Source organism: Mustela lutreola, chromosome 6 (assembly GCF_030435805.1).
Source record: "Mustela lutreola isolate mMusLut2 chromosome 6, mMusLut2.pri, whole genome shotgun sequence".
In the NCBI taxonomy this organism is placed as follows: Eukaryota; Metazoa; Chordata; class Mammalia; order Carnivora; family Mustelidae; genus Mustela; species Mustela lutreola.
In genome coordinates, this window is record NC_081295.1 from 22,799,151 (window position 1) to 22,812,371 (window position 13,221).

General features: G+C 35.6%; 1 protein-coding gene and 1 pseudogene across 11 annotated transcripts in view; one reads left to right on the forward strand and one right to left on the reverse strand.

Annotated features, from left to right (window-relative positions):
• Positions 1-66: 66 nt before the first annotated feature.
• CEP57L1 (centrosomal protein 57 like 1) overlaps positions 67-13,221 on the reverse strand; it is a 72,141-nt gene continuing 58,986 nt past the window's right edge. For 10 of the 11 annotated variants that reach the window (XM_059176912.1, XM_059176914.1, XM_059176911.1 and 7 more), the window contains 7 exons: positions 11,798-11,914; positions 8,428-8,505; positions 7,434-7,520; positions 4,172-4,249; positions 3,812-4,056; positions 2,655-2,799; positions 67-490 (listed from right to left, as the gene is read on the reverse strand). In XM_059176912.1, the coding sequence (XP_059032895.1) occupies positions 272-490; positions 2,655-2,799; positions 3,812-4,056; positions 4,172-4,249; positions 7,434-7,520; positions 8,428-8,505; positions 11,798-11,914 (969 nt within the window). In that variant the 3' untranslated portion in view covers positions 67-271. The remainder of the gene's footprint in view (positions 491-2,654; positions 2,800-3,811; positions 4,057-4,171; positions 4,250-7,433; positions 7,521-8,427; positions 8,506-11,797; positions 11,915-13,221) is intronic. The other variant, XM_059176920.1, reaches the window with a different exon arrangement.
• Positions 5,422-5,837, forward strand: LOC131833255 (ubiquitin-conjugating enzyme E2 D3-like; annotated as a pseudogene).

Here is a 13,221-nt window from a genome sequence, read left to right on the forward strand (position 1 = left end):
TAGTTTAAGAAATCTGCAAAGTGAACAATGTGTCTAAAACATGGACAGATTAGGTATTTCAGTCAGTAAGAGAAAAAAAGCACAGTCATTTATTATTTGTGACTCTTAGAAGGTCATTAGGCATTGATTTAAAAAATACTACAACTTGACACTTCATAGGGACTAGAAACATAATTCAAAATTTCATAAAGGTATATTAAATTAAAACCACTCTAGACAATTCAAGATGTCACTGACAGAGTTCATTTAAGGTGACAGTTTTACTATTCTGTTACTGTTCCCACATGATATCATCTCTTCTCAATTTCATTTGAAGATTATGGACTTGTACTGGATGAAAGTTGCTGTTCTTCTGAAGAGAGTTAGTTAGCAAACATTTTCTGGGACTGTTTTTTATGGGCTTTGATCCTTTAAGGTTGTTCTCTTCTCGCTGAATCCCTGAAGCTTCACTCATCTTTGAGTTTTGAACTTTTTGCTGCAGTTTACGGACCTGGAAAGAAAAAAAAAATCTAACATTTTAGTAAAAAAAGATATTAAAAATATACCCTAAAATAGGTGGATTGATGTTATAAAGATTACATGAAATTTAAAAATTTCATTAGATCTTTATTTATTGAATACCTGTTATATGCCTAACACTGGGCTCGTTAGGTAAAAATACCATGAATAAAACAATCTTTGCTCTCAAAAAGTTTATTGCTCTTATCAGTGAAAGAAAAGCATATACACAACAACTAGAAAATAATTTAGGCTGGGATAACTCTGAGTAGGACAAAAAGTGTTTATTTGAGAAGACTAAAGTAGGATTTGATCAATGTGGGCTGAGAAAATCAAGAACTCAGAAAAGCGGAGAGGAAGATTTGTAAGGGATATGAAATGAGTAAAAACTGGAGAATAGAGACAAGAGAAAAAGGACCTTTCAGGTGGTATTAAGCAAAGCAAAGATCTGGTACTAGGAATGAGAATTGAATTTACAGAGTCAAATGTGTTATATATAAATTCCTGAATTTAAAGTGCTACTGAATGCCAGTGCAAAAAAAAAAAAAAAAAGTTTCATTCAGTAGTATTTGGTAACAGTTGGGTAGACAGAATTAAACAAAATAAAACCTATCAACTTGCCAAAACTCATTTCTGCCAAGCCTAGTCCATTACTTAGTCTGTTTCACTCATGCATAGGCCTAATTTTCTAGAGCTGATCCACACATTGGCTAAGAACCTGGTATTTGCCCAAGGCCATTTTAATTGCAGAGATTAAATTTATCATGATAAAATGCTTGAAAATTTATACTGCTACGGCTGTAATAGAACATAAATAATATTTTTCAAAATATAATTGATGTGCATTAAAAATATGGCTATTTTTCTACTCTCTTCAAATTTCTCCTATGCAATTCTAAGAAAGTGTTTAAGTTAATCTTCACCCTAACACAATCACACAAAAAAATTTACTTTAGTAGAGCCTTATAAGCCAGTAAAGTGGAAATATTTGCTTCAAAAGTCTCATTTCCTCTTTTTCTCTTTATTGGTCATAGGAGAAAAAAGGCAGTAAAATTCTGAATCCTTTATTACTTTTCTATAAAAGTGAGGAGGGCTTTCTTGTAAGCCTAATATACCACCAACTTATATGAATGCTGATTATTCTATAGGCAGATAAGCTACATGATGTGGTTTGAAGGTTCCTGGAAAGACTCCCTCTGCCTTCTGCTCCAACAGCTTAACAGTGCTAGAATTCCAATCTATGGAATCATTGTCTTGGGATAAAATAGAATATTCCATGATTATAATATTCCATATTCTATGATTACAATATTCCATGATTCTTCTGTTAAAATATTAAAACTGTTATATATCTTAGTTATTAAGAATTCACGTGCAAGGAGAGAGAACCCCTTAACATCAGACTGTAGCTGGCTAAGCACAGGTCCCCAGGGAATGGAACACAGCATAATTTGATCGGAGAAAGCAGAAATAGTGGTTTTAGCATTAGAGTACTGCTTGAGGAGCCAGGTTTATCTATGGTACTGAAGTAGAGACCTGTCAACATAAGGGGCTTCATTAAGGCATTAGGGATAGGAGAGATAAAGGGAAAGAATGGTTAAAAGGGTAACCTGGGGGGCTGCAAAGCAAACAGTCTACCTCACAATTTTCCCAAGGCCATTTTTGAATACATAACTAAACTTTCTTGTTCTTCTTAACTTTACATTATCTTGAAGATTTAAGTGGGAGGCAATGTTATTCCAATGGAATAGATGGCTCTGTAAGAGGCCTTTGGGATTCCTGCCATCTTTTTACTAAGCTACACATATAGACCTTAAATTTGAAGGATCATACGGAAATAGAACACTGACTCCAGATGTATCCTTTTTTTAAATAATTTTTTATTTTTTAAATTTCTTTTCAGTGTACCAGAATTCATTGTTTATGTACTACACCCAGGGCTCCATGCAGTATGTGCCCTCCTTAATACCCAGCACTAGGCTCACCCAACTTCCCACCCCCTGCCCCTTCAAAACCCTCAGATTGTTTTTCAGAGTCCATAGTCTCTCATGGTTCCTCTCCCCATCTAATTTTCCCCAACTCCCTTCTCCTCTCCATCTCCCCAGGTCTTTCATGATGTATCTCTTTATTAAAATCTTTTACTAAAGCCTTCTTACATTGGCTTGATGCTTCAACAGTTTGGAAATCTGTTCTTCTTTAATTTCCATTTTCTTGACTAAATGCTCTAGTTCACATTCAATGTCTTCACAGACCGAATGACTTTCAGTGTCCTTCATTTGATTCAGTAGTTCTTCATGCTCCCTATGAAAGAAAAGCAAATATCAAGCACTGTTATGACTTATACTATATATCTTTGATATAATTAAACAGTATTCTGTTCAATCATAAATTTTTGTCCATTAAATGTTAATTTTCAAAGATAGTCTTTTTACATAGAGTTATCTAATAATCTATGATAAATATAAAAGGCTCTTATGATTTGAGATTAGATAAATTTAGAAATATCTTAGACTTAGGGTCTTAAAGGACCTTAAAATAAAGTCTGAATTCTTGATGTTCATAGCTAAATGTAATAAAATATTCTGATGTCCTTAGCTAAAAGCATTAAAGGACTCTCTTTAGTTCCAACTTTGGAATTCTTAATATAGGGTGTTTGGGAAGAACTGCAGCTATAAAAATATTTGCCCAAGAAATCTCTAGATTTGGTGATAGCCCACTTAAAGGAATGCTGTCAAGAGAACCAGCTGTATCTTCTACAGACATCTTAGTTCAACAAGTTAGCTACCCAAATCTCGTATTTCCTGGAATTCTTGCTGAATATATATTTAAAGTAGGGGCCTAAAATATGTATCCCACTCAGAATCTTATTTACTATGGATGCTTCAAAACTTATAATGCAGACCAGCCAGAGTTTAAAACAAGGAATTGCTTTCCTACTTGTCTAATGAAATCTCACTTAATTGAAAAGATTATAAAAAACAAAAGGAGAATCTTTCTTATAAAAGCACTTGTGGGTTATAATTGAAGGTCACCAGACTGTATCTGTTAGAATGACAGTAGTATTTTTCTAACAGGTCAGATCTTGGCAACACAGAAACTCCTTAGATTGGAAAAGTCGTAATTATACACAGGTGGAAACTTAAATACTATCAGTAAATACTGTGAAAAATCAGTGACAACTACTCTGCAGATCCAAATAAATCCAATCTAAAGCAAGGCCTTTAAGAATTCATAAGTGGAATTATTCTTAAGACTGAGAAGAAAAAAATAGCTATATATCTTGCTAGTTCTGATAAAGAATAGAAATACTTACATACTCATTTGGTCCAGCTCATCCTGCATTGCCATCAAAAGTTCAGACAAACTGTCACCAATAGAAATGGAAATTTTTGAATCAGAAGGTTCAGCTTTACCCTGGGAAGTTGTTCTAAGAGGCTTGTAGAGACATGGAGGCTCAGTAACTTCAGGAAGTTTCTGACAGGTATGTGGCCCATAATGTTGCATCAATTGCAGGAGGCTTTGCATACTTGAATTCACGGAACAGCTCGCACTGGCAGACTTTAGGGGAAAAGAAATAGCTAAGAACAGCTTCAAATGACTCATGGCATTTAAATGGCACTCACAACAAAGCAGGAGTGGGTCTGAACAAGTACCTTCATTTTTCCCTTCTCACCTTCTCAGCCACAATAGGCAGTGATCCAAACTTTGAGTAAGTTTGCTGAGGTGGTCCTCCCTTTAAACATTTAGTTTTCTAAATATTGACAAAAAAGTAAACAAAAATTGTTTTAAAAGACATTTATGGCATAATGAAGTCTCAAAGTTCAACAGGAAACAATCTGATTAGAATATAAGCAAAAAATATGGATAGGCATTTCACTGAAGAGGTCACAGAGAGGCCAATAAACACACAAAAAGATCTGCGACATCATTAGCCATTAGGAAAATGCAGGTTGCAATGAAACATGGCTATATACCTATCAGAATGGCCAAAATAAAGAACAGTGCCAATACCAAATGCTGGCAAAGAAGTGGAGAAGCCAGATCACTCACGCATGGTTTGTTGGAATACAAAATAATATAAACTTTCAAAAATAATTTGACAGTTTCTTGTAAAACTAAATGTGTGCTTATATGGTAAATATATATGATGATTCTGCAATTATTCTCTTGGACATTTAACCCAGAAAATGAAAATCAATGTTCACACAAAAACCTACACACAAATGATCATAGCAGCTTTATTTGTGATAGTCAAAAACTGAAATGAATCCAAATCTGCTTCAACCGGATCCAGCAAATACCAACACATGCCTTTTATTTCAGTGTAGTATTTCGTGTTGTGGATGTACTCCAGCTTACTCACTGACAGCAATGCAGGATGAGCTAGACCAAATGAGTACATAAGTATCTTCATTCTTTATCAGAAGAAGTAGCAAGATATATAGGTATCTTTTTTCTTCTCAGTGTTAAGAACAATGTCACTTATGAATTCTTCAAGACCTTGCTTAGATTTGGATTTATTTGGATCTGCAGAGTAGTTGTCACTGATTTTTCACTGTATTTATTGATAGTATTTAAGTTTCCACCTGTGTATAATGACTACTTTTCTGATCTAAGGGGTTTCTGTGTTGCCAAGATCTGACCTGTTAGATAAATATTACTGTTATTCTAACAGATACGGTCTGGGGACCTTAAGTTATAAAAAGCTGCTTCTAGGATCTATTGTGTTGTTATTATCTTTTGTGTCGTTTGGTGCAGAATACATTTCTATAAGAGTTTAGTACTAGGGGCAGCTTGAGGGAGGCCTTGGTCCCTCTGTGCCTGTGTCTGGCAGAGTTGGTGTGAGATGAAGAGACGATCCTTCCCCGTGCAGCCTTTGAGCACACACTGAGACAGTGAGGAGCCAGATGAAAGGCGCTGGTTATGACACTGAAGCGGATTAATACGGAACTTCGTGATTCGGTCCATAACCCTCTAGCATAATATTCTGCACGTCTGCTGGGGATGATACCTTTCATTAGCAAGCCACAATCATGGAACTTAATGACAGCCCTTATCAAGCTGGTGTATTCTTTTTGACAGTTCGTTTTCCTATAGTCTACTCCTTCAAACCAGCTAAGTTTGCATTTGCAACAAGAATTTATCAACCTGATATTAACAGTAATGGTAGCTATTGGTCTCAATGTTCTAAGATCACAGTGATGTGCTGCTTTAACTATTTCTAAAATTCTTTCATCTCTTTGTTCACTGTTATGTGACCCCCTAGTCCCAGAGATTGCTTGGTTCTATAAAACAGAGATAAGTACAACAGAGTATCTTGGAAACGGACTCCGAAGTAGGTCATGTGATGCTACCATAAGGTCAGAATAACCTGCATTATAGCTGGAATAAAATTTAAACTACTGTTCCTTTTTTGATTTTCTTATCCAGTTTATCCTTGTCAGACTTATTTTTTGTTTATTTCCCTCCATTCATTCACATGCTCATCTGACAGACTTGAGTTCTTCCAGCTTTAGACATTAACTGCTTTTAAAAACTACAAGGTATTTATAAAAGAAGAGTTGCCCAAGATTCAGAATTAAAAAAAAAAAAAAAAAAGATTATTTATTTATTTATTGGGGGGGGGGTGGGAGTGGGGGAGTTGTGCAGAGGGAGAGGGAGAGAATCTCAAGCAGATTGCACCAAGCACTGAACCTGACACGTGACTCCATTCCACGACCCTGAGATCATGATCTGAGATGAAATCAGGTGACACTCAACTGACTGAGACACCTGCTACCCCCAAGATTCAGAATTTTTTAAAAAATGGAACATGTGTATTATTTGGCCGGTGTCTTCACTCTAACTTGGTTATGAGATGAAAACCATTCCTCCCTGCTCTAACATGCTGAAGAAATCATGGGGGGTGGGGTGGAGATGGATGCTCAGTTGTCACAGGAGAGCAAGCAACATAATTTAAGCATCCATTCTTTAGCCTTCCATCAAGAGAGATTTGGGTTACATGATATACTTTATGCTCATAACTGCTATGACTGGAGAATTGGTATTAATTTATAGCATCAGCAGAACAGAAACTATGATGTATTTTATGCAGGATAATAATGAAATGATATGTTCTTGTTCTACAGAGAATGGAAATTTGAAGTCAAATACTCTTTGCATTCCAAAACAGAATCTCAAATATTTTTTTAAATTTTCATTTAATTTAAATTATTAGGAGGCTTGGAGCTCATAGTTAATCTACCTTCTAATACACTGTTTAATATTGCTCTGAGCAAATGATGAAAGTTGTCAATGGATCAGTGATCAACTAATAGCTCTGCTAGTAACTTAAATTTATTTTTCTATCAATAAAGTTGCACAAATTGAAAAAAATAGTTTAGTACTAGGAAAACGTCTATCTTTCTAGAAAAATTGGAATGCTTACTGTTGTTTCACAAATATACCTACTGTCACATGGTCTTTTTTGCTTTGGTTGTCAAGTAAACTCAAAACTAGGTTTTGCCTGGGGCACCTGCGTGGTTTCGTTAATTAAGCTTCTTCCTTCGGCTTAGGTCATGATCCCACAGTCCTGGGATCAAGTCCCACTTTGGACTCCTTGCTCAGCAGGAGCCTGCTTCTCCCTCTGCCTGCTCTGTCTGCTACTTCCCATGCTTATGCTCTCTCTCTCTGACAAATAAACAAATACAATCTTAAAAAACAACCAACCAACCAACCTAGGTTTTGTGCTCAACTGCTGACACTTTCTTTAACTATATTTTATGGAATTTTCTATCCTCAAACCTAAAACCACTCAATTAATTTTTATTCACATTTCAAAGCACTATTCCATGTGTTTTATTATAAATCTCTTCAAATTCTTTTTGGAAATGGATAGGTATAAATGTTTAAAAAGTAAATAAGCATTAGCAAATAAGAATGAAGTATCTGCATACCTTCAAAGACTTCTTCTTTTCCTTAGAGTGTTTTGGATTTGATACTGAAGACATTAAAATTCTGTTGATTTCAAGTCCAGTTTGGAGCTACAATATTAAAGAAAAAGCTTTATATGACTGATTTTTAACAAACTTCTTCAAAAACATTATAATAAGAAATCAAGTCTCAGTTTATGAAGACAAAATGCTTGGGGTGCCTGGGTGGCTCAGCTGGTTGAGCACCTGGCTTAGGTCATGAAATCAAGCACCATGTAGGCTCTGTGCTCAGCACTGAGCCTGCTTAAGACTCTGTCTCTGTCCCCTTTTGCAACTCATGTGCTCTCACTCTAAAATAAGTAAACAATATCTTTTTTTTTTTAAGTGCTTTTTGAGGAAAAAAGAAAACCCCAGGGTGCCTCGGTGGCTAGGCTGATTAAGCATCTACCTTCGGCTCAGGTCATGATCCCAGAGTCATGGGATCCAGTCCCACATCAGGCTCCCTGCTCAGCAGAGAGTCTGCTTCTCCTTCTGACCCTCCTCCCTCTCATGGTCACACTCTCTCTCTGAAACAAATAAATAAAATCTTAAAAAGAAAAGAAAGGAAAGAAAAGGAAAGAAAAAAGAAAAACCCCAATACTATTTTTTGTATGTGAAAGCTACTAAGTCTATTGGTAACTGTAATCATTTTCTGCTTATAAAATAATGCATTAACACATATATATCAATCAAATTGAAAACAATCTATATCAGGTATTATCATATATATATTTATGTATATATACATTCATATCTGTGTGTGTATGTGTCAGAATTTCAAAAGACTACAAGACTTCTTTTGGCAGTGCATCCAAGTATGGTTGAGTTACTGATAATCTCATTATTATAGCAAAAAGAGACAAAATTAACAAGCTAGGAAGCAAAATTATAGTCTAAAATATAGTCTACAGATAATAAAAACAAAGTATAATGAAACATATGTGGTTTATTGTGATAAATGATATAATGCTCTATTTACTTCAGATGCTTTGTCTTGAAACAGCTTACGCTGATGTTCTTCTTCCTTAAGTTTTTCCTCTAAATGTTTAATCTTGTCCTGCAAAAGAACAAAAAATTAGATTCTCATACAAAAACTAGAGCCAAATAGCCTTTGTTCTTTTTCCACATAGAGTCTTCAAGTCTTGATTCTTAGTAGTTGAGCAAATTAAAGCAGAAAGTCAGAAAAAGAAATGTCAAAAGATACTATGATTTTTCTTGGCTTTCTTCCTATGCTTCTTTACCTGCTATTACATATAAGAAGAATAAAGGAAAAGCCAAGAATGTACATGCAAAGACATTATTAATTTCTAGCAACAAAACTATAACGAAGTTTTGGGGGTATTAAATGTCTTAAAGTTCAAATGATCATACTCTTGGGTCTCAATATTTCATTCAAAACATAGACAAATCACGAGAAATGTCTACTGTGTGCATATTATTAAGGGTGCAGCTATAAGATACGGACTACATCAAACTAAAAAGTTTCTGCACAGTGAAGAAAACAATCAATAAAACTAAATAGGAGAAGATATTTCCAAATGATGTATCTGATAAAGGGTTAGTAACCAAAATAATATAAAGAACTTACAAAGCTCAACACCCCCAAGACATGGATAGAAGACATAGACATCTTTCTGAAGAAGACATTCTGATGGCCAACAGACACATGAAAAGATACTCAACATCACTGATCAGGGATATAGAAATCAAAACTACAATGAACCATCACCTCACACCTGTCAAAATGGCTAAGATCAACAACATAAGAAACAACAGGTATAGGCAAGGATGGGACGGTGAGAAAGGGGACCCCCTGTGCACTGTTAGTGGGAATGCAAACTGGTGCAATCACTGTGGAAATCAGTATAGAAGTTCTTCAAAGTCAAAAATAGAGGTACCCTACGATCCAGCAATCACACTACTAGGTATTTACCCAAAGGATACAAAAATACTAATTCAAAGGGATACATGCATCCTGATGTTGATAGCAGCATTATCTACAATAGCCAAACTATGGAAGTAGCTCAAGTGTCCACCAACTGATGAAGGGATAAAGAAGATGTGTGTATAAGGGCGCCTGGGTGGCTCAGTGGGTTAAAGCCTCTGTCTTCGGCTTGGGTCATGATCCCAGGGTCCTGGGATCGAGCCCCACATCGGGCTCTCTGCTCAGCAGGGAGCTCTATTTACTTCAGATGCTTTGTCTTGAAAGCTTCCTCCTCTCTCTCTGCCTGCCTCTCTGACTACTTGTGATCTCTGCCAAATAAATAAGTAAAATCTTAAAAAAAAAAAGGATGTGTGTATATATTGCCATAATTAAATATATATTTATTTAATGAACCATAACTCAGCCAAAAAAAGGAATGAAATCTTGCCATTTACAATGACATGGATGGAATAAGAAAGTTTTAAATACCAAAGGAAGGGAGCCTGGGTGGCTCAGTGGGTTAGGCCACTGCCTTCGGCTCAGGTCATGATCTCAGGGTCCTGGAATTGAGTCCCGCATTGGGCTCTCTGCTCAGCAGGGAGCCCGCTTCCCTCTCTCTCTCTCTGCCTGCCTCTCCATCTACTTGTGATTTCTCTCTGTCAAATAAATAAATAAAATCTTTAAATAAATAAATAAATAAATAAATAAATAACAAAGGAAAAATACACCACAAGGTAACGTGAGAAAAGTTGGCAATGATTTTTGCAAGACAGAAAAGTAGATAGGTGACCTCCAACCTTACTTTGAAGGCAGAAAGAGCTGAAATTTCACTAGAGAGTATAATGCTAAGCAAAATAAGTAAGTCAGAGCAACACAAATACCACAAGATCTCACTCACATTTGGAATTTAAGAGACAAATGAGCAAAGGGGAAAAAAGGGACAAAGAGATACGTATCAAGAAGCAGACCCTTAACGGGTGCCTGGGTGCCTCAGTGGGTTAAGCCTCTGCCTTCAGCTCAGGTCATGATGTAAAGGTCCTGGGATCGAGTCCCACATCGGGCTCTCTGCTTGGCGGGAAGCCTGCCTCCCCTCTCTCTCTGCCTGTCTCTCTGCCTACTTTTGATCTCTCTCTGTCTGTGTCAAATAAGTAAATAAAAATCTTTAATAAAGGAAAAAAAAAAAAGAAATGGATTCTTAACTATAGAGAACAAACTGATGGTTACCATAAGGGCGGTGGGTAAGGGGATGAGTTAAATAGATGATGGGGATTAAGGACTACATTGGTTGTGATGAGCACCAGGTGATGCACAGAACTGCTGATTCACTCTATTATACACCTGAAACTAATGTTACACTGTATGTTAACTGGAATTTTTTTCAAAGATTTACTTATGTACTTGAAAGAGAAAGAGAGAGAGTGTGGGATCAGGGGGAGAGGTGGAGAAAGAGACAGAGAATTCCAAGCTGACTCCCCACTGAATGCCAGAGCCCAATATGGGACTCGATCACATGACCCTGAGGTCATGACCTGAGCTGAAACCAAGAGTTGGACACTCAATCAACTGAGCCACCCAGGTGCCCCCTCTAATTGGAATTTAAATAAAATCTTAAAAAAAATTGTGTAACAACATATGGTGATGGATATTAACTAGACTTACTGGGATGATCATTTTGTAAAATATACAAATATAAAAAAATATAAATACCAAATCATTATGTTGTACATCTGAAACTAATATAATGCTCTATGTCAATTTTTCCTCAATTAAAAAAGATAAAAAAAAAAAATGAAACGTAAGATATGTTCCTTGTTGCTTGAGAGCTTATACTGTACTTAAGGAAACAATAGTAGCATACCTGAAATAAACAACAAAACAATGAGTATAATTTGACTCAGACCATGTATACACTTACACATAAGTACTTCATCTTATACCCATTGTATGGTTCAGAATTTGAGGACAGTTACATTTCAAAGGGAGAGCTCCCTTTTTGTTGGAGATTTCAAGGAAGGCTTCATAGCAGAAGCAGGACCTGGAGAAAGTTTTATGATATGTATAAAATGTAGGTTAAAATAGGAGAGGGCATTTCAGGGGGGATCGAGGATAGATTTAACTGCAAGCAGTGAAAGACGATCTTTTCAATACCCTTTAGGCAAATTATCTGACAAATGAAAATGTTCTGCCATTTCAAAAGAAGCCAAAATTACAATTTTACATCAAAAGGCAAGCTCATTCATGCCATGACAGAATAGATTAAATTTTTATCTCCACAGGCAGAAATTCATATGTGGATTACTAAGAGCTGTTAAAGAAGTTTTATAAATCAGATTTACTGTATATTCACATATAGGGCTTAACACTTATTTAACACTAAAGATTTATTCCTGGCATCATCACTTCAAAGAAATAAGTGGAAGCTTACCTCAGCAGTTTTCTGAGTGGTTGTAAGTTTAAAACATTCTTTTTCTAAGACATCAAGCTTTTCAAGTTTTGCTTGCAGCTTCCTATGATCTTGTTCTTTTTCCCTTTGAAGCTGGGCCTGGAAAGGATTAAAAAAAAACCCTGAATTTGGCAAGTGATGCCAATGGCTCAAAAATAATACAATTTCTGAGTTAAAATCCGATAAATCTGTCATAAGAAGCACGTATGTACATGTACATATTTTAGGTAATTATGAGTAAAAAAGAAAATCAAATACTTTTAAAGAACAAACATATAAAAAAAGATAAGCTACATTAGCATTAATGGAACATACTCTTCTATGTATGTTTATGTAACATTTCTACTACGGAAAACATCAACAGTGAAATCTATATTAAATTTGTAAGGTGATCAAACCTATACATTATCTTATCATCTAATTATAGAAAAGCAGCTATCAGAGGAATAGAGCATATAGAGAAACTGGAGAGAAGGAAAGTTATACATACATTTTCACACCTATAACACAGTTTTCTAATAGTATTTATTACCATATTAATGCAATGTGTTAATAATAGGGACAACTGTGAGAGGGCAGCAGGTATATGAAAACTCTCTGGACTATCTGCTCAATTTTTTATAAACTTAATACTGTCCTAAAGAATAAAGTCTCTTAAAAAAAAAAACAAACTGAAACAATCAAACAGTCTTGGTGACCTGTGATCTAACATTCAAATGGTGTTACAGAATGAGAGAAGAGCGAAGTCAGACAAGAATAATTATTTGAAGGATAACAGCTAAAAATGTTCCAAATTTGATGAAAAATATTAATTGACAGATTCAATAATAATAATAAATTTAAAAATCCATGCAGAACAAATGCAAAAACACCCGCATTTGGACACATTGTTATCAAATTGTTGAAAACCAGTGATAAAGGAAAAACCTTAAAAGCAGCTTGAGAAATGATGGTACCTTATGCACAGAAGAATGAAGGTAAGAATTCTCATTAGAAACTACGAAATCCAGGGGTGCCTGGGTGGCTCAGTAGGTTAAGCCTCTGTCTTCAGCTCGGGTCATGATCTCAGGGTCCTGGGATTGAGCCCCATATTGGGCTCTCTGCTCAGTGGGGAGCCTGCTTCTCCCCACCCCCCACCTGCCTCTGCCTACTTGTGATCTCTCTGTCAAATAAATAAATAAAAACTAAAAAAAAAAAAGAAACTATGAAATCCAGAAGACAACTTTGACCACACCTTTAATATGCTGAGAGAAAAAAGCTGTCAACTAGAATTTTATATGCAGTGAAAATATCCTTATCCAATAATGGTGAAATAAAGACTTTTCCAGAAAAATATATGCTAAGAGAATTCCCAGCCTTAAGGAAATGACACCAGACATAAAATCAAATCTACACAAAGAAATAAA